The sequence below is a fragment of the Anopheles maculipalpis genome, chromosome 2RL (genome assembly GCF_943734695.1).
Source record: "Anopheles maculipalpis chromosome 2RL, idAnoMacuDA_375_x, whole genome shotgun sequence".
In the NCBI taxonomy this organism is placed as follows: Eukaryota; Metazoa; Arthropoda; class Insecta; order Diptera; family Culicidae; genus Anopheles; species Anopheles maculipalpis.
The window spans coordinates 68547417-68568814 of record NC_064871.1 but is presented as its reverse complement, the minus strand read 5'-3'; the positions used below and the strand labels follow the sequence as shown (position 1 = coordinate 68568814).

At 42.2% G+C, this 21398-nt stretch overlaps 1 protein-coding gene across 1 annotated transcript; it reads right to left on the bottom strand.

The window, feature by feature from the left end:
- Positions 1–386: 386 nt before the first annotated feature.
- LOC126555960 (sodium-dependent serotonin transporter) lies at positions 387–17152 on the bottom strand. Its single transcript, XM_050211104.1, has 7 exons — positions 16598–17152; positions 7634–8081; positions 7167–7440; positions 6626–7099; positions 2021–2221; positions 1779–1946; positions 387–524 (listed from the first exon to the last, which is right to left on the bottom strand). The coding sequence occupies exons 1-7, from the start codon at positions 17145–17147 to the stop codon at positions 444–446; spliced, it is 2196 nt and encodes a 731-aa protein (XP_050067061.1). The 5' UTR covers positions 17148–17152; the 3' UTR covers positions 387–443.
- Between the last annotated feature and the right edge of the window lie 4246 nt (positions 17153–21398).

The following is a 21398-nucleotide window of genomic DNA, read 5'->3' as shown; positions in this document are numbered from 1 at the left end:
CCGAAAGGATAGCAACCGGTAGGGGTTGACCGCGTATCCTCCAGCAGCAGCACGGCCGACGCAACCGGGATCGCTCCATAGAGCGAGCTGGTTTCATCTCCCCGAACACGCATACTATCATATGGACCAATGCCTTCGGGAACGCAGGCGCATCGACCTTTTCTACCAAGAGTACATCTATTACTACCAACATGGTGGCTACAACTACTGCTGTTGCTGCTGCTAGTGCAGCTGCTGTTGCTACTACAGTTGCTGTTGCTTCGCCTACAGCCTCTACTACGTTCGCGGTTACAACGGTGAGCACTACTACTTCTACTGCTACGACAACGACGATCATGGTTAGCGACGGTAATGGTGACGTTTGGGGAACAGCAGGAGTTCGTTGGTGAATCGAGGCGCACAAAGATGCCCCGGCGCATGCAGCTTTCTTCCGCGCAATCATGTCAGACGGCGGTGCCGGTGTACAGCTGGCCGGGGATAGCCGTCGGTATTAACGGTTCCGGTTTGAACGTGCGTCTCAAGCGCTAGAGGGAGCATACAAATAATGCAATATAATATTATTTTATTGATTTTTCTTCCAAATGTCTGCCTTAAAGGCTTAACTTACTAACTAAGATTAAGGGAATGATAAGGAAGCACATTCTGGCCGTAACGCGTGAGGGCTAGTTGAGATATGAAAAGGGGGTCCAACACGCTGATGACGGGAAGGTGCATAAAGGGAAACACAGGAACGAAGGAAACGAGCAGCAATGTCCTAGGACAAAAGTCCAGCAACGAAGGAAAGGAGCAGCGATGTCCTAGGACAAAAGTCCAGCAACGAAGGAAGCTTGAGAATGAAAATGGCGGGTCTGGAGGGTATCGAGGCCTAACAAGCGACAGCGGTGATGGTAGGAGGAAATTGTCGCATTGTGGAAACTCAAAAAGAAACCGACAAGTGGCAAATCGCATGAACTTGCGCTGTACCCTTTCTATTCTAGCAATCTCCGTCACTCCAGCAGGTGTCGTCCAAACGACACCAGCATATTCGAGGATCGATCGCACCCAACAACAGTGCAAGGCCTTCAAATTTAAAGGATTACGGGTATTTGATGAAAATCCGCGTAATGTGACCCACAAAGTCAGCTAGTATATAAAGTTACATGACCTAGCCCTCTTTTAGTGAGAATAAAAAAGATATAGGGCAACAATCTCACTGAGGATTATTGTCACAAAGAATTATTGTCACACAACTGAGTTGTGTTTTTAATGTTTTCACAATTAACTAGCAATTTTTACAGGTCTCTGGCGATGTCAGCAAGAAGTAAAATATGTTAATTTTTTATCTTTTTTAATTGAAATAATGCAGTTCTATCATCAGGAAAGAACACAAACTTATAATATGTTAGGTCCAAAATGACTTTAAAAAATTCTGCATATATTTCTTACAGAATCCAATATCTTTAAATTATTCCAGTTGTAACTGAAAGTGTTCCAAAAAATTTAATTTGTAGAAAAGAAATATGCTTTTTTTTAATTCTTGTAGAACGGCCACACCGTATTGTTAGTAAATATGATCTTATTATTGATAAAATTAGACAACTTATCTCGAAGGATCATCGTCAAACGCAATGAAATTTAAAAAAAAAAACATGGATTGCATACTATTACTTAACATCTGACCTGTGGAATCCTATGAAGTTATGGTTAATATTCAAAACACATTTAAATCGCTAACAAAAGTTTGCTCTAATTCTGACTTAATCGATATGGTAAAGGATTACTAAAACATTCATACTTACATCTTTACAGTTGCCGGGACTTTTCAAAAACTTATAGATCACATACGTTGGAATGCACAGGACCGATGACAGTGTCAATGCCCAACCGGCAGCCACACTCCACTCCGGATACTCGTACTCCTCGCCCAGCATTTCCTCGTATCCGAGCAGTGAAAATATCAGTATGCACTGGAAGTGAGAGTATTTTTTGTTGAATAAATGCGATGAAAAAAAATGGTGAGATATGACACTTTAATACGTACGAATAAAAACGTCGGACTGATGTACTTCCAGCAAATGCGCCAAAAGAGTGACGGTTTCTTGCCCAACATTTGCTCGATGTCGGCGGAGAAGTTCTCCACACCGTAGAACCAGAACACACCGGCAGCCTCAACAAACACGACGAACAGTATCGCCAAACCTGGCCCGTACACGTTCAGGAAGTTTACCAAATATACGCCACCCTGAAGGAGTTTGAAGGAGAGTAAGTGGTTTGCAAAATAAAAATAAAAATTGACATAATTTCACATAAGATGCATTTGTTGTACCCTGGTGACCCGAAGCGATTCGAAAGCTCATAAATTGTGTTGCTAATTCGTTCCCAGTCTTGCTATGCTCGCACATTTGGTTGATTGTAGGATTAAATGTATCTAACCGAATGGCACATGCAAGAAAGATACATATCCAGTGCAATGACATGGAAAAGGTTATCCTTCCGCTTTGACGCTACGATCTAGGGCACAAACACACCTACCAAATAGAGGAAGTGTAGGATAGATGAGAGAAGAAGCTGTTGCGAGATAAATCGTGGCCATCCAACACAAACGCTGCACGAGCTACACACACACACACACACAGGAAAACCTTCCTGTGTGTAGCTAAACGGTTCTCCATTGGCTCATGCATAAAAACATGACCACCTTCCGCCTTTCCTTTGGCACGTATCGTAAGTGATTGAATTAACTCTGGAACATTATTTATCACTTCCCGACCATTGGTGTTCCAAATGGCCGGTTGTGGAAGACCAGGTTTACTTATCAATTCAAATGTTGTGAGAATGCCTGGCGTACCGTGGTCTGGCACTTCCTTTATCATCTACTACGATTGAAACAGTTCTAGGAATCTGGGCCAGGAAAGAATGGTAAGAATGGTACAACTGGGCCATTAAATAGACGTTTGTTTGTTTTTCCTATTCTTTTATCGGTGGGTCATTATCTGTTCAACCACCTGCGGGAAAAGGCGAGAAGATACTTCCATCAATGCCAACTCATCCACTTACTCACTGGGCTCGATGTGGCATCTTTCACTTTACGAGGTCCTTCGAGAGGCTTTTCATTCCTTGCCGCAACTTGCTGTTCAATTGAACTTTGAATGCGAATAGTACCTCTTTACTTGCGCTCTTATTGCGTCAGTGTTTCTAGAAACGGTTGAAAGTTTTCTCTCGTTCTCGTTCTAACCTTGACTGACGGCAATCAACATTTGATGTTGACTACAAAAGCTTGCTTTTACCATCTTGTTGATTTTTCGGTTCTCAGCAGTCAGTCGGAAAGGCGAGTACAAAAGATATTCTTTTCGCTTCCTTTCGAGTTTGTTTATCAACCTTGTACATTCCATGGCCCTTTGTTTATTGACACTGTGTGGAATGTTAATTGATTAAAGAGCGAGTGAATTCAAAAGTTATTGGAAAGAAAAGTTACATCAAACAATTGATCAAACCATTCTGAAAAGCGGTTTCTGTAGGCGAGGAGACTTAAATGAAAGACACAGCTGAAACCGAAAGTCCTAATAAACTATTTTTATATTTTCATCATTAGAGGGCCAGAAGCATTTTCCATGGTGGCGTTCTAATATCCTTGCAAAGTACAACTTACTTACTTACTTATCAGGCGCTACAATCGCTTCGTGGTCTTGGACTGCTGCAGAAATACTCTAAACCGCTCGCGGTCCAGCGCACTCGACTGCCAGTCCAAAATTCTGGCCTTTCTGGCGGAGGCATCAACGCCATCACACCTCTATTCGGTCCTACAACGCATCTCCTGTCCATGTGGACGACCTAAGAAGGCTAGGTCGTCCGGCGTCATTCTAATGACATGACGAGCCCACCGGAGCCTGGCGAGTCTGATGCGCTGTACGATAGTGAGTTCAGGTCATAGAACTCATCATTGTAGCGGTACCTCCATTGTCCTTTCACGCATGCAGGACCAAAAATCTTTCTGTGTATCTGCCTCTCGCATGCGGTTAAGATGGTTTCGTCAGTTTTAGTTTTTTGAAAGTTAAAGTTTAATATTATTATTCAAGGTTTTTCAAACACATTTGAATTTTTCGCAAGATTCAGCATGCGTGCTTTACAAGGAATTCGTATTTGTTGATCGAATTGAACATATTTACTGTTGTTTTGACGTTTAGAAAAAGTCTAGTGGTCAAAATGTAATTTGGAAAATATAAGATTATGCTTGCGTGACTAATTAAACACTATCCATCGACAACTTAACCTGCGAGTGTAGTGATCACAGTTCGCGAGCGTCCGCAGCATCTTGTTAACCATTAGCGGCCACCAGTAGATTGCGGTGATGAATACTAGCTGGAAGTATTGTTTGCTTAAGGATTCCCTCTTTATTTGTGAAGGAAAGCCTGAACCTCCGACAAATCAATGGGTACAGACTCTTAAGAAGAGTCTGTCCCAAACACGCTCTGTCTTGTGTTCGGTGTCCGTGGAAGAGTATCTTGTCCGTGGAAGAGGATCTTACGATTCAACATGAGACCCATATACTATACCCTCTCTGTCCATGGTATCAGCGAATCATTGACCATCAAATTACTCTGTGGCGTCGGTATCAGGGATCGCCTGAGGCAATGTGGCATGTTACTCGCGGCGATAGCAATGTCATCAGCGTACAAGAACATCCGACAGTAACAAAGCAGTGCTGGGATATTCGTAGTACAGTGCTGGGATATATGTACAAAATGTACAAGAGCGGACTCAGCAAACTACCCTGAGGTACACCGGCTGGAACCGGATGAGAACAAGAACCAGCAACCCGCACAATGCCACCCTAAAGTTTTCCGCTGAAGATAGCTCGGAATTCACCAGGTACAAAGGGATCCCAAATGTAAATAGTTAGTGAACAAAGCCACTGTGCCACACATCATCGAACGCCTTTTCGACTTCCAACATGGCAACCGCAGTGGACCTGGACACCTAAATTTTTTTATGATTTGTTGCTTCAACCTGAGTAAGTGGTGAATCGTGGATCTTGGATCCTGCTCCAAGAGGATAAGCTCAAGCATTTCTACAGTTTTCTGTAGTAGGCCAAAAAACCACCCTCTCGAAAAGCTTGCCCAGCGATGAAAGCAATTCCACACTTTCGGGAAGTAACCTAACCCAAGACACCTTTGAAAAATATTTGTAATCAGGCAGATGGCCTTCGCCTAGAGTTTCTTTAGCAAAATGTTAAAGATTCCATCGAATCCCTTCACATTCTCGAGCCGCCTCAATGCTGATCGAACCCGATTCGTCGATACCCCACCATCCGCAGGAACCGTGGGTTTCGCTTCATTGATCATGGACAAGGTAGCATTAACTTTGGCTTCAAAGGACCTAGGCATGTCAGCACCCAGTAAATGTGCACTGGCGAAGTGCTGTGCTAGAGCATCAGCCTTTTCTATGGGTGTAACCAAAGTAGTCCGATCAGATGGACGAACCGAAGGAGGATTCAGTTTTAGTTAGAATCCATATCTCAGAGGAGTATGTGAATACTGGGATTATAAAAGTCCTATATAGCTTCGATCGTCGCAAGTAGGCGTTTTGAATCAAAAAGTTTCCTCAGACAGTGGAAAAACTGGTTGGCAGTCAGCACCCTAGCGCGTATCTCAACAATAGTGCTGTTGTCGGTGCTGACTTTTGACCCAAGATAAGTGACACAAAAAGGATAAAGTACACCTATGCCTATGTTTGGTGGCTAACCGTTTTTCCTCTTGGTGTGCTCATAACTCTCTCACCCTTTGTCCTGTGAAGTGTCAAATCATTTCGTTTACTCGTTCCCGCACTCCTTTCCTCTGTCCTTATGTGCTTGATCAGGTCCTAGTCAACCGGGTTTCGCTGGTCAAGGACTTAGGCATATGGCTCGATAGTGGCCTTACCCTAACGTCCCACATCGACTCTATGGTTGCTAGAGCCTGGAAAACACTGGGTATCCTGAAGCGTATTGCTCGTGACTTCTCTAATCTTCTGTGTTTGAAAACGCTGTACTGTTCGCTGGTCAGGTCATTGCTGGAGTATTGCTCAGTAATCTGGTCACCAACGGCTCGGATCCATATCGATCGAATCGAGCGGGTGCAGAGGTCTTTTACTAGGTTTGCGGTTCGCAAATTCCTTGGAAGATCCACCTCCAACCTGCCCGGTTACGAGTCAAGGTGTCAGTTGCTGAGTCTTGACTCTCTCGAAGACCGTTGATAACGTTCCCAAACACTTTTTGTCGCTTCCCTCTTGTTGAATTGTATAGATGCTCCTTCTCTGCTTGGTTCCATCTCGTTCTATGTCCCTAACCGTTCCCTTCATATTCGTCCCCCTGCCGGTCGCAACGATCCTTTTTTGAGGGCACTGCGTTCGTTTAACTCCTCGTCTCTTGTGTTCGATTTCCATCTCTCCCTTCCATCCTTACGCTCCAGTATGCGGTCTTCCCTTTAGCACTTAACTCCCTCCCCATTTCTCTAAGTTTAGAGTTAAATAATTTTAAGTAGAGTGTAAGAGTGAAGTGTAGCCTATTGGCAGACAACACGTTAATAAATAATAATAATAATAATAACTCGCGCGGATATTCTGTACAACAATTTTGTCAAATTTAGCATTTAAAGTGTGTAATACTCACGTATGTCATGGTGGGTAGCGCGCAGATGTAGATCAATCCAAGCAGGATCAACACAAACAGCTCCCGACGGCGACCGATCGTGCGCGGATACTCATCGCAGAGTGCTGTAATCATGGCTTCCAGCCCACCGAACGTCGAATCGAGGCCGAGTGTGATCAGCATCAGGAAGAAGATGATCGACCAAAACACCGAACCCTTCATCATGGCGATCGCTTCCGGATAGACGATAAATACCAAGCCCGGCCCCTCCAGCCCAACTTCCTCGATCGATTTGTTCTGTACCTGTGCCATGTAGCCGAGCACGGAAAATATGACAAACCCGGCCAAAAAGCTGGTAAGACAGTTAATGCTGCTCGTTAGCAATGCGTCCCGATAGCAGTTGTTGTTGAACTTGTTGTAGCTCGAGAGTGCTAGAAGTGTTCCGAAACCGGGCCCGAGGGAGAAGAAGATCTGTGATGCAGCATCGATCCATACCTGGGAATAGAGGTTGGAAGATGGAACGCAACATCGCAAAGGAAGCTGGAGTATCGCATTTACTTACACGAGAATTGTTAAGCTTATCCCACTGTGGGGTTAGATAGTAGCGAATGCCTTCGGCAGCACCAGGCAGTGTAACTCCACGAGCCAGCAGGATCAGCAGTACGACGTACGGGGCGAGAGCCGTCACCCAGACCACCTTACCAGCACTACGGACCCCTTTCCAGAGCGAGAAGTACACCAGCACGAATACACCGAAGACGCACAGAGCGAGCGAAGGTTTGACCGGTCCCATAAAGTCCAGCCCATTCGATTTGTACTGCTCCAATACCTGGCGTCTGGAAGAAAAATTTATCGAAACATGACAACGAGACTACTTTTATGGCTACTTCATTTGCTGGATGAGACAGATGGCTCATCAGTTGCCTCATTTTACGATTCGTACAACCGGACACGAGACTACATCTCAGTCATGCATTTTATGACGATTTTCAATCATCAATTGCTTGTTTTAGTTCCGTTGTTACTTACTCGAAAAATTCTCTCGCTGGACTAGCAAGGGCAGGACCTTCGCTGACAACTTCTGCCACGGTTGCCACAGTGCTCGTGGTCAGATTGGACAGCATCGATGGCAGTGTGCTGGAAAGCAGGTGTCGCTCGTTGTGGTAGTAGTGCGGGTGCATGGTGGCCATTGTCGAGTTGCCCAGTGCCGATGCAACCAGTGTCACACCGGCTGACGCTGCATCCGTGGCCATCGATGACATGAGCGTCGCTGCAGTCGTAGTAGTGGAGGTGAGCGTCGTTGTATTGATCCTGCCCGTGACCGGGGAACAGTTTTCCGTGTTCCACGGATTACCACACTTCGTCCAGGGCAGCTCGTAGCTGAACGAAGCGAACAGATAGTAAACGGCCCATCCGATGATGGTGTTGTAGTACATGCCCATGTAGATATCGATCAGGCAGATAGCGTACCCGACACCTGTAGCGGTGGAAAGGGTGAGAAAACGAATTCCATCGATTAAGTGCGGCACATGAAGGAACAACCGGTACCGAACCGAATCGTAAACTAGCATCCCCGCGCGCAAGGATGAGATTTTAAAATATATTACTACAACCGATTGAGTTATTGGTCAGTGACGCATAAAATCGGATAGCGTCCGTGCTCGGTGGCAGGTGATTTACGATGGTAAGCGTTCGTCCCATTTTATTGTCACCCTTGTCGGCCACGTGGCTAGTGCCACGTTGTACAGACGGGCACTGCATCGAAATCGACGAAAATGTGTTACCGTGCCATTAAAGTTTGGTTACCCACAACGGCTAGGCTGCACGGTGCTGCAAGCGCTTGCTGGGGTGTACAGAGACTCAATCACGTCGCTCCCTGAGGAGTCGTTTTGGGGGAAGCGTATTATTTCCCAATCAGACGTGCACGATACGTAAGGTAGCCCAGATTTTATGTCCAACTGTAAAGCACACTTTACAGATTTGGGTCATTGCAGGCCTTTGGTTTGTAATCAATAATGTCCAATTTCGTTAAAGCATCCATAAACACCAATTCATTGGCACATAAAAATATGAGCGCGAGCTAAACGTCAATTCACACTTAATCCTTTGCAGTAGCATTTGTAAAAAAGGAGTGGAAAGTTCAGTTTAAAGCTTGTAATTTAAAAATCCCCATTTAAAACCGATGTCCACAGGTATACATCCTAACACCCTTTTAAGTCTTATTGTACCGGTCCGGCTGTAAAGTCCCATCGAAAACGCCACTAACCCACGGAAAAGAAGTGAAACGAAAACACAAAATTCAATCCGGATGGCTCCCATTTTTTCCGTCTCCCGAACACCGGATTGTACCGTGTATTGTGTGCGGGCACAGCAATCATGAGTTTGCACAATGGATTTAATTCTCTTACCAACTCCACACACACATACACCCAACTATCTCTGTCGCACTCTAACACTCTGTCCGCTTTTCTTTCCACAATTCGTTTGCGGTTCTTGGGAATGTTCTAGTTCTCGTATAGTGTGTTCTTAGCCAACGGTAAACACTTGCGAGCTTTCGAGTGTCGTTCGTCCTCTTTTCTATGGCAAAGTAAACTCCCGCCCCACCCCCTGCGCCCCTTTCGGGGGGCACAAACTTTTTCCTCCGTGACTCGAACGTTTCTAAACCACTGACTTTGAGCCCAAGTGGGATTTATTCTGGCGTTGCAATGTTACGGGCTGAGGTTTCTTTATCTTTTAGGCACTTGTTGCTCGTGGCCGGGTAGGTTTCTCCAGTGGAAAACGAATGAAAATGCAACGATTCAACAAGTTACCCGGTCATGGTTCTTTTAGTTCGATTGTTTGAGACGAGCCTACCGGGAGCAGGGCGTAGATCTGGTGAAGTAACAATGAATTCCGGTAACCGCTCAAATCAAAGTCATCGTCCGATACTGTACGTTAGCCAGTACGCTATTCGTTGGCAAAATGGTAATGGACCGGAAAGGAAAGCTTCTGTTATTGTTTATGTATTCGATGCTAATCATTAAAATGGACTGACCTGCCCTTTTCCACCTAGCGTTCTCTGGAGACCTCGAGTAGTGCAATCCATGCGATGATTCTACGCTCCACCCTCATTCGATCAATACTACTAGTCTCTGACAATTAATCAGAGCCGAGGAAAGACACAGGTTTTTATGGACCAACTTTCGAGCCTGCTACGGCTGCTACTACGAAGCTGATGGGTGAATTAATTGCTCGTAACAACTCGTAAAAGAAACGCCCCACTTTAAGCTGGATGACGAAGGCAAACACGGCTCCGGTCTAGAATACATTGGCTCGCACGAAGAAAAAAAGAAGAACAGCGTGTACAAATTCACGGACACACCCTCGCCGGTAGTAATAATCCTTCGAAGCTTCCGAGTTGTACGTCCGGAGGACGGTGGTCCATGGTGGAAATTAATTTACAAACTCACAACCCGCATGAACATTAGCCATGTTCGCTCTCTGCCCGGTTTTGTCATCTCACAGTGTGCACAGTTCATAATTTATGAAAGTCTGATTTCAACAAATCCCACAACTTCCCAACGCTAAAGCTTAACCATCATCGTCTTGGCGGGGCACGGACAAACCGAGCATACTAGGAAGCACGCCTTCCGGTTCCCTTTCGAAGCCGATGAAATAGGCATTGTTTGTGACGTTATCACTGGAACCGTTCGTTTTCGACGACGTTTTTATGCACGGTCATAGGGGCACTTTTTAGGGCAGACCGTTTCTACCGAGCGAGTAAATTGTCACTTGTTGTCTTGATACCTTCTCCTGGAACCATCTCCTTACATGAGCAGTTCATGGCTTAGTGGACGCATTTTTGTATCCCTTTTCTCCTTCATCGCCATCTTAAAGATGTTGGAAATTAATTTTTATCACATCAAGGCCTTCATACCGACGATCTGTTCATACTGTACGGGTTTTTGAGTCCTTTTCCTTCGTCTTGAACACGGATGACGGATATCTTTCCCGACAAGAAGCCGATTGTGCGGCCCGGTCGTTTAGAAACACTCGTCATCGGACGTTGATTTTCGAGTAGCTGCTCATCTCACCCGATGAGGATGTCTAAATTTCACACATCCGGTCCTGCAGCAGCATGAAAACGCACGAAAGGGTGGCAAAATTTAATCTAATTCCAGCGCCAACTCTCAATCTCTGCAATCAATACCTTGCTGCCGTGGCAAGTGGAACACAAGGGCACAAGCAGGGCAGAACGGTGTAGAACGGATTTCGTCCGAAGATGTTGCCCGACCCCTAAACTTTACTGGTTGGGCTTGGTTTGCAGGATAAATGGATGCTAAATTGTCTATTCAAAAACAATTTTAAATTATTATTCATTTTAAGGCTTCACTAATACACCATCGTCTTCTAAAGAGCGGTATCATCATAGAGCAAGATCGTGGGTTGCAACCGATGTTAAAGCAGTGGTGAACCAAGCATAAAGTTCGTCTGCACTTGAACTTATTTCGCGGTTTTGTTCAAGAAAGTTGCTACCAATGTTTTAGTTTGGAAGAAAAGCCTTTACCAAAATACTCAAGAAGAATCAGAAATCAGTTCTTCAACTACGTTAAACGTATAAGTAGTGAAGCTTGCTTTTATAAATAAAGTATCTGGTCTATATTTATCAAAATTAACCAGGAATTCTTGTTTAAAATCATCAATCGATCAAAATCAATACTATCACAAAAGGATTCATAAAAAAGGAAGGAAAAGGATTCGGATAAAGGGTAAGGATCAATGTTTAGCGTCTGTGTTTATCAGACTAATAACTGATGGCTCTTTCTTTGGAAACAATCAAATGTTATTTCTCATAAACAGATCGAAAGAAAATTCTCAAAGATGCGCTGGATATATGTAAATCACCATCTTTGAATATCACATGAGTCAGAATCTTACGGTATATTTTAGGAAAACAATTGAAATCATTAGAAGCTTTCTAGGGACCTCATGAATTTATTACATTCCGCAATTATTTATTAAGTAGCCATTTTTAGTAGTTGGTTTTCTGGTAGACACACACCACGACAAGGCTACGAAGATACCTGGACGGTAGCTAGTTCTGGGTTACCTTTGCCACCGAGGGCCTTAATGCTACCTTACGAAGTGCTTTAGAATGAACAGATCTAGGGGCATATTTAGCCCTTCTGAGGAATTCAGTCGAAATGGTTTTTTGGGCCCTGTAATTCAACATACTTTGACCGGGGGGCGGGGGGGGGGGGGGCAAAGGCGAAAAAAAGGCGTTAAGTGGAATCGATAATGTGGATGGGGAAGGGGGTTCCTTTGGTGTTCCTGTCGCCGTTCCTGGGTATCGAAAAGAGATAGGAGCGAAAGAAGGGGTGCAAATGTCTCTGTATGTTCCATCCTTCCGTCGGTATTTATAACAAACAATTCGTTTTGGGCTTCAGCTCGGGGCTCCTTTGGGAGTCAGGGGTCCCATGCGGGCGCTCACTCATTTATAGGAAGATCCGCTTCTGAACAGATCTCTTGATTAACTAGACCTCTGATGGCCATTCGTGGAAACCGTTAAGGAGTGGTCGGTGTTTATAGTGAAGTGATAACAAAATAGTAGTCTTTTATATTAGCTTAAACTGAACCATTCTGAGGTCTCAAGACAGCTTCCAGCGAGAAAAGTACGAAAGAAACTGAAGAGAACACATACGAAAAATTAACAAGTCGGGGCTAAAGAATAATAAAGGCCCTGAAGTTGTACGGGATTCATTTCATGCAAGCTTGTGTGAAAAATCACGGTAGATTGTGACCATTATGCGTAGGACATAAAAATATTGTTTTAATAAATCATTTTTAAAATGAGGAAAGTTATTTGAAATTATTGTTATATGTCGCAAAAGCTAGCTTATGTCTTTTTAAGACTAATTCATAAAAACATTTCACTAACTTATTTCATCAATTAAATGAGACAGTTCATACTGTAATTGAAATAATTCTATATTGAGTCATATTGTTTAATTTAAATGGCTCAATATACGGAAAAAAAATATTTAAACATGATTTGAGAAGAAAGTTGATTGAATTACTTAAATTTTATCAAAACTAGTTAAAGAAAGTTTTTTTAGATTTTATAAACCAATAGTTTTAATATTTTCAATATGTCCTACTCAGCCATGTTCACAAACGACTGTGGAGCTTGCATGTGAGTTTGCTGCGTGCAACTTGAGGGCCTATATTACTCTTTAACCAAAGTCGGTCATACAGTGACAAACAATAATATAAGTCCAATTCGCTTTTCAAAAATCTGATTTCGATATTTCTACTGGGTAAAACTTTATCAAATTTTGGAAGAATGATCATTAGCAACTGAAATATCAATAGCATCTTTGAGTTTGTCCAACAATGTATCAATGATTGTGAATCCTAGAGTTAAAAATGCAAAGAAATGCAAGATTTTTAAATTAATTTTTCTTCTTCTTCTTCTTCTTCTTCTTCTTGGCTTAACGACTTTCTTGGCTTAACGACCGACGTGACGGTCAAATAAAGGCTTACTAGACTATGCGATACCCCACGTATTTGGGTAATCAGTTCTCACTAAGGGAGGACGGTCCGGATGGGATTTGAACCCCGGTTTTAATATAATTATTTCATGGTCTTATGTATTTTTTTACAATATTTTCATCAGAATCGAAACAAACGACTAAAAATCGATTTCATGATGCACCTAACGGCTGGAACGTGTTTCCAAAAATTTTAACTAAATATTACAAAAAAAAAAATTAAGAAGATTCGTACAAAATTGACTTCACAATCTAATTTTTGCCTAAAGTGGAATATCAGGTGGTCTTATATTATTTATTTATTTATTTATTTATTTACTTATTTATTTATTTATTTATTTATTTATTTATTTATTTATTTATTTATTTATTTATTTATTTATTTATTTATTTATTTATTTATTTATTTATTTATTTATTTCAAACGAAATATCTGCCGCTAGGGCTACATATAAGTGACTTAATTGCTAAATGATTTAAAAATTAAACTAAAATTATTGTCCGTCACTGTACATGTCCTATTTAAAAAAAATGGAAAAAGGTTTTCGTATCGCTGTCCACGTTAATGCCTCGGAAAACAACTTGTAGCTTTACGATCTAAGTCGTCTGGTGTCATTTTCATCACATCTTATCCGTTACTCGACATTCGTTGCTCAACGATTCTTATTCATTACTCAATATGGACGATCTGCTAGTCACGTAATTAAATATTTACGTGTAAATCTGTTAAGGCCTCAAATTATGGCTCTTATTCCGCTGTAGTAAGGGATCAGCGCATTATATTTTCAGTAACTTGCTGTTGTTGTTTTATGCTACTACTAAGAATTTTTGTGCTGCTCCTTAAACTCTTAATATACATCCTAATATCTTAAGATAACCACTTCCACGTTCAATCTGACTGCTACCAAACCACTGCAATAAAAATCAATTGTCCAAGAAGCAAGAACTCCTCCACAGCAGGTAGAAAAACCCCGTTACTGATAAAACGAAAGCTACCGTCGTTTCACTGTTAAAACAATTCACAACTCCAGCCACCGCTGTTAAGCTTTCCAATCCAATTCCTCCAATCGGACGCACCTCGGCAGCATCCCAGCAAAAGCAAAAAAAACAACTGCTTAAGTCCACCAACCGAGAGACCAACGGAAGGAGAAGCACAAGAAGTGACAAATAAAAAACTTGAACCAATAATCGTTAGCACTTGTCAAGTTGTTGTACCGTGCGTTTGCCACCGGTTATTCGTTATGGTTTTTTTTCTTTTTCTACCTTTTCGAAATTACTTCCAGCGAATGTTTATAGACGTGTTTTATTGCCTAGCTACCACCGTGACGGTGTACGTTTTTCGCTTCCGGATGTTCTTCGCTTACATTTGCAAGCTTGCGTTTGCAGTAAATTGTAAGCACTTTCTGCACCGTTTTCCTATCTGCGGAAGGCAAACGGTGCATGTTCAAGTGTGGGATTAAGCAAAAAAATATGTATGTGCTCACGCCAAGCATGAACGGAGAATACTATCTACTATTTTCCATTGCACTAGTTCTAGTAACTCTTTGCCTATCGATGAAGAAATCAATGACCATGCTGTGCTGATACTAGCAATTTGTCCAATAACACGTTTTACAGTTTTTAACAGAAAATATTCAATTTATAAGAAGTTTTGTTCAGCAAATTGCCTACTTTTAGGCGACTAAACTGTTTTTTTTTAAATAATTTGTATTAAAAAAACCAATTAAAGACATTTTGTGCCTACTTCTTTACTACTTTTGGGTGAGTAAAATATATTTTAGACAATTTTTTTAAAAACACACACCGATGCAGGACGTTTTTCGCATTCCAATTCTCTTTGCACACGATTTTTCCCATCTACTTACAACGAGAACGATTTTTTGCGTCCGATAAACCTTTGCGTAAATCAGAGATGATCCGCTATCATCGCCAATGCTTTCTTTTGCCCTCGAAGGATCATCCCTCTGAATCAGCATCATTCGCATACATAAAAGCGTATGTGTAAAACGATATCCGTCGTCTGGTACGAGCAGCCATTCACCGCTGGAAAGGCAAATGTTCATCAAAACGCGATCTCTAAATAGATGTCTAAGGTTGATGAGCGACGTGCAATTGATTTGTTGATTTATTACGGCCCCGTAACAGAGGTGCAGTAATCGTCAACAACAACGCAAGCAGCAGTAAAAAAAAAGCCCTTTCATTTCTGTACCATTGATTCACACTGCTATAGGACTGCTATATCGTAGAGGAAGCGATAACCAAAAGATTCCCAAAGGAAAACGTAACTGGAGGACTCGAAGAATTGAAGTCTCGATAGACCCGGACGCGGACAAAGCGAGGGAAATCATCTAAATGATGGAATGCTTCTTATCTTTGTGCCGCATTTCTCCTGATTGTGTTTTTTGTGTGTCAAACGTACTGCCTGCCGAGAGGCAGCAAGTGGAAATTTTCTTGATTTTACCCCCATTTTGCTACTCGCTATCCTTCCTTCCGTTCTACAATCCTGCCCGGTGCAAGTGGAAGAGCAATTGTAACCATTATACCGTAGGCACGTGCGTTTGTGTCTGCGTGCCATCGAACATGCGTCGTGTGTTAATGTTCACCTATTTACTGGCTTCGGTAAGGTAGCGGATGGGGTGGTGCTTCGATCCACTTCCTACAACAAATCAACTCAACTTTCCTGATTTGTCTACGGTGCTTGATTGCTCGCATCATATCCGATACCGATCTTTCTATCTATAACATCACCCTCTTTTCCAACACTGGTGGGGGGAATCCAGTCCTCCAAACTTGCTACGGCTGTGAACCAGTGGTCGGAGACGGGGTCGACCGATCGATCCAGTTGAATGATGAAATGTCACGTACCATTTTTCGCGGATGGCAAGTTATTGCTGTTACGCTGTCATATCTACCTCAACGGTCAGCCGTACTGCTTCAATGGAAAAAATTAACATCTACCTTTGCCACAAGAAAAGGACATCGTGTTACCACGTTGACAAAACATCTTTTCTTTTGTATCATTTCTAGTCTTTAATCCTCTTCCCAGAAGGATCGCGCGAAAGAGGGGCAGACTGTGGAGTCATTTTTCAGAACATTTCACACAAAAGTCTGTAAAACAAACCTTCCCTTTCAATCGGATTGGGTTAATTAGAGAAATGGTAAAATCATTAATGTTGAATGTCTTTTCGATAAACTTTTGGTTGTGTTGCTCATTAGAACTTTTTGTAGCAGAGATGGAGCAGACGACCGAATTCTCCCTAAATAAAATCACAAACGATGTCCAATGACTCCAAAGACTTTATAAACCAACGCAACCGCTTTTAAACGAAATTGTTTGGCAAATTGCATACCTTTAGGCGAATATTTTGAAAGTAATCTTACCAACAGAAGAAGAATAGATCACTCTCACCTCATCCTTTTTATCTGATTCTTGAATGTAACAACATACAACTAACTCACTCACCTTTCAACGCTGGACAGATGCGCTTCCAGATGGACAGACAACCGCAGCGATGAAACTGTCCCAGGGCAAGCTCCATGTAGAACAGTGGCAGCCCCCCAAACAACAGCATAATACAGTACGGGATAAGAAACGCGCCACCTCCGTTCTGATAGCAGATGTACGGAAAGCGCCAAACATTACCCAAATCCACCGCAAAACCGATCACGGCCAGCAAAAACTCCGCCTTTTGGCTCCAGGTTTCCCGTCGCCGTTCGCCCGTTAGCGCCACCACCAGGTTCCGCTCCTTGCCGCTCTGCAGAATCTGTGCCGTCTCGGTGGTGGCCGGATGCGTTGCTTTGGTCGTGGCCGAACTTCCGTTCGAGGCTGCCTCCTTTGTGCTGCTGGCAAGTGCTGCCGTATCGGATGAGTCAGGTGGCTCGTCGCGTCCACCGCCATCGCCGGACGTTCCATTCGTTCCGGGTGCCGTGTGCCAAGAGTCACGCTTTTTGGCTCCCCGCGAACCAGAACCACCCGAACCGGAGGAATTGGTCGTCCCCGGCTCGGTTCCCATGGTGGTAGCGGTGGTGGTGGGTTTTAGTTGGTTCGTTACTTCGTTGCTGAACGTTTGATGAGTGCCCGCAGGTAGACTGTCGTGATGATGACTTCAAATCGGATCTTCTTATTGGGTCGCTCCAAACCGGTATCCCAGCCGGCAGTATCTGTTGGCGGGGTATTTCTTGACAAATCAATTTGTAAGACTTCTCAAAAAATGCTAGAACGCCGTGGCAAACGAGCCCATAACCGCTTCCGTCTCAGATCGATTAAATCGCCAACTTATCATCTTCGCTTCTGAGAAGGTGCGGGATGATTGTGGTCGAGCTTTTGAGAGGATCCCTTTTTTTCGGTCGCGGAATGCTTACAAAAAGACGTAAACAAAGACCCTCCTCTGGCGAAGGGGGGGGGGGGGGATTTGGTTTCGCTAATTATTACTTCCAACGGTGGACATTATGCTGCGGTCGCTGTCGCTCAGGCTATAAAAAGAAAGAAAAGATGAAGAGAGTGAAAAACGATGAGCACAATACTGACAGGAAGGGCTTTTAAACATGCTAACTATTAAAAAAAAGCGTACTCATACACATAACAGTAGGTTCAAAAACATTTGTGAAGTTCTTATGATTGTTAGGAAATGTTTTTTTTTCTTCTCTCTCCTTTCTTGCTTCGACTTTTCACGTTTCAAAGCCCACTTTTATCAACCGCAAAAGCCGGTACAGACTCGGAGCATGACGCTTAAAATGGACTACGGAAGCATAATAAAAAATGAGCATTTACCACAGCCGAGTTGGATACAAAACGGTAACATTTCCGGTTACGATAAGCTTTTTGACTGTTGCAAGGAAAGGTCAAGAAAAGCGAGAGAAAGAGAGCGAAAGCGTGTACGGCTAAAGTTACAATGACGTGGAAAAAGAGCATTCATTTAGCTGGAAAATTGCTTCAAGGTGTCGTTTTTCCAAACAGTCCGATGTACTCTTTTTAATTTTACTTTCTTTCATTTTCATGGTCTGCAATACTTTGGTTTTTATTTATTTTTAGAGACTTTCTTAAAATACAGTCACACATTCTGCGGCTGATTGTGATGAGAATTAAATTCGAAACGGCGTTATTATTTCAATAAACACAAAAAAATAATTAAAAATGTTAACGCATCAAATGAAATCAAACTCGAAACCGTCTGCAAAATATTAATTCAATCAACCAGTACAATCTCAAATTATACTTTTGATTACTTATTGGCAAAATAAAACATTGATTTGCACGAAACGTTTCGTAAAAGGAACTTTTCCCTCATGGAGACGCCTGGTGTTTCACAGATAAACATCGTTTCCCATACAATAATAGACACAAAAAAAGTACACCGCAGCATGAACTGTTCCAGCATCTCACTTGATACGTCCCAAAGAATCAACAGCAATCTAACCTTTACCTTTGCGGAAAAGTTTTCTAAACAACGATAAGAATCGTTCCGCGTAATGGAAACATTTAGTAATTCTTGGTAATAACTTCAGTCCGATTTCGGTAGCGGTACCACCGACGGAAAATCAAACAACCTCGACCCCATCCCGAGCCATTCCAAACCAATCGGTTTCCATTACGAATCGGTTGCTAGCGGTATCATTATCGCGTAACCGAGAGTGAGCTGGTCACCCGTGAAAACTCTACCTTCCCAGCATTAAATCAAGCCGCAATCAACAGCAACCAGGTTTGGGGGAAAACAGCTCGTTTTCCCAGGTTCATTTTTTGCGCCAGGTGAAAAAAAAAACCATCGGACCCAACGAGAACCAACCACGACAAATATGACGAACCTCGTTTACACACAGCATGCAAACATGAGCGTCGGCTTCAAAGCGAAAGTTTTTGGCTCCGAATGAATCCCATCGCCAGCTGCACACGCAGTCGGTGGGAAACCTCTGGTTCAGGTACAAAAAGAGAGCAAAATGGGTAAGCGAAACACGGAACCATTGAGTGGTAGATTATGGTGCGTACAAAAGTCAACAAGCGGGCGAGCTGGAGTGAAGAGTGCGAACGAGTGAGGAGGATAAAATTAAACACAACAAACCAGTTAACAGAATCGTACGGCAGATCACCGGTTACGACCGTCGGATCGGAAACCTGTTCACTCCGTTTGGGAATGCAGCAGAGGAAAAACAAATTTTCCATTTCACCTGTGCTTTCCGGTGGGTTTTGGTTATCTTGCGTGTTGTTAGCGATTACCTTATCTGTAAACAAAATAAGGTAGCTCTATCTTACTGAGCTCTTTTTCTTCTTTAGTTCCTTCTTTTATACACACACACACACACGCGTGCTCTTTCTAATGCTATCTTATTATTTCTTTCGTTTGTTGAATTCCATTGCGGTGGCGTAAGGAAAGCTCCGCTTCTTCGTTCCCAAATGGTTGCCTAGTGAACCGTGGGAAAGTCGAACTGGTTTTTCGAAGGCTTTTCCAAAAAAAAAAAAGAGGATGAGATTATTTTAGCAAACTCATTTTTAGTATTTCCTTTTCTTTTCACAGCACATTAAAGAAAGAAACTTAGAGCAACTTGTATGTGGCTTGTTGTGCGTTTCGATGATTATGCCATTATTCAACGACGCTTCTAAGGTAAATGGTTAGATGTTAATAAATGAAGGGTTTTCCTTTTCATTTTAATCGAGCAAAATGAAGAGCCTAAACATAATGAGCATTTAACGGAAGCCGTACAAAATGTAGCGATAAGGTGAAAGGTAGGGCACCGATGTAGTTGTTACTGTTAAATGGCATCCTATTACCTATAGTGGAATTATTTCCGTTGACGCTCAACATTTGCTGTCTATTTTTATTGAATTTATCGTTTAGCATTCCTTTTATGATTGATCTTTAGGCCGTTTTTTGACAGAACTTGTCGAAAAACGCTGCACCATTTAATACTAGAACCGCCGATGGGACTTGATTGTCCCATCACACTCGAAAAAGGTGTGTTATCCCGCTTGCCGTCGTGACAACCCATTTAAATTTTCTGACTGTTATTAATTTTTAACTATCGAATACGCCCATACAAAATTGTGTATCCCATATGATCATATTACTCATAGTCATATTACTTAAAAAATCATTTCTAACCTAGAACCGCCATATGGGACATTTTTGTCTCATAGGCGAAATACTGTATTTCGAACGAGTGTCGGATGTGCATCTGCAAGTCTGGTAACACTGCTGTGTACGCGTTTTCGTGACAATGCATGTCAATACGAATAGAACAATAAAAGTGCACGAATTTGTTCGGAATCATCAATCGGCTAGTCTATATAAGTACAATTTTTGCACACTCTACCGTTAATCCTAGTTATCACTTGATTGTTTAAATAATTTATAGCTCTAAGCTTAGATTTACTGTCGATCAATCCTCTAAGGAATAATTATAAGCGTTTATCTCATCAAAAGTCCTACAATTTCAAATTAGTGTAAATAACACTGGCCTTGATATCCTTGGTTGGGCAGTTGATATGATCAAACTATTACCTTAATTTGATTTTATTATTATAGATTGAGTTGCTAACAAATCTTTATTATACCTAATTATGATGTTTATGAAATATTCTACCACACCCTTAAACCCTTAAATGTGAAATGTAAAAATTAAAACATATAATAAACATGTAAAAATATGTATACATAACGCATGGGACAAAATTGTCCCATGTGGCGGTTCTAGTAAAATTGAAAAGCCCGACGGTTCTAGTGTTAAATTTAAATAATTACATTTCTTTGCGCCTAAATTTATACAATCTGTACGGCACACACCGAATGTTGCATTAGATTTGTATTTCAAGTGAAGATTTGTTTGCTATGCATATGCAACAAAATACACTGATTTTTTCAAATCTTTAGATTAAGATAACTTAATTTATTTATATGTTCACCACACATAGGTTTGGATGTCAAAGAAGAGGAAAGATTGAAGCGATTGGTAGGTTAGGAAAGGGATAATATTATTTTGAAGTAGTGGCTTGAGTTCTTGTTCGAATTAATTTCGCCAAACAACAAGATACAAGGGCATCGGCATAATGTTTGGAACGCATAGCTCGATACCACAGCGTAACACACGAATTCATTGGACATTTCACTCAATTCTGATCTACACAGGACTAGGTCTACACAGACCACATGTTTAGCTAGGTTTAAGGGTGTCTTCTGTCAGTTACACATCATCGGAAGCCTTTACAAGAGGCAATGGAGAAGCTGCTGCAACGACATCTGGTGAAGTAGAGGATTCCGAGCGATCCAGTCCGT

Excerpts from the sequence above, each read along its gene's own strand:
- LOC126555960 (XM_050211104.1), bottom strand. The coding sequence starts at position 17,147 with ATGGGAACCGAGCCGGGGACGACCAATTCCTCCGGTTCGGGTGGTTCT. Across the intron at positions 2,222-6,625 it reads CGCTACCCACCATGACATAC|GGTGGCGTATATTTGGTAAA; the intron begins GTGAGTATTACA and ends AAACTCCTTCAG. Across the intron at positions 525-1,778 it reads GTCCCGGCAACTGTAAAGAT|CGCTTGAGACGCACGTTCAA; the intron begins GTAAGTATGAAT and ends TGCTCCCTCTAG.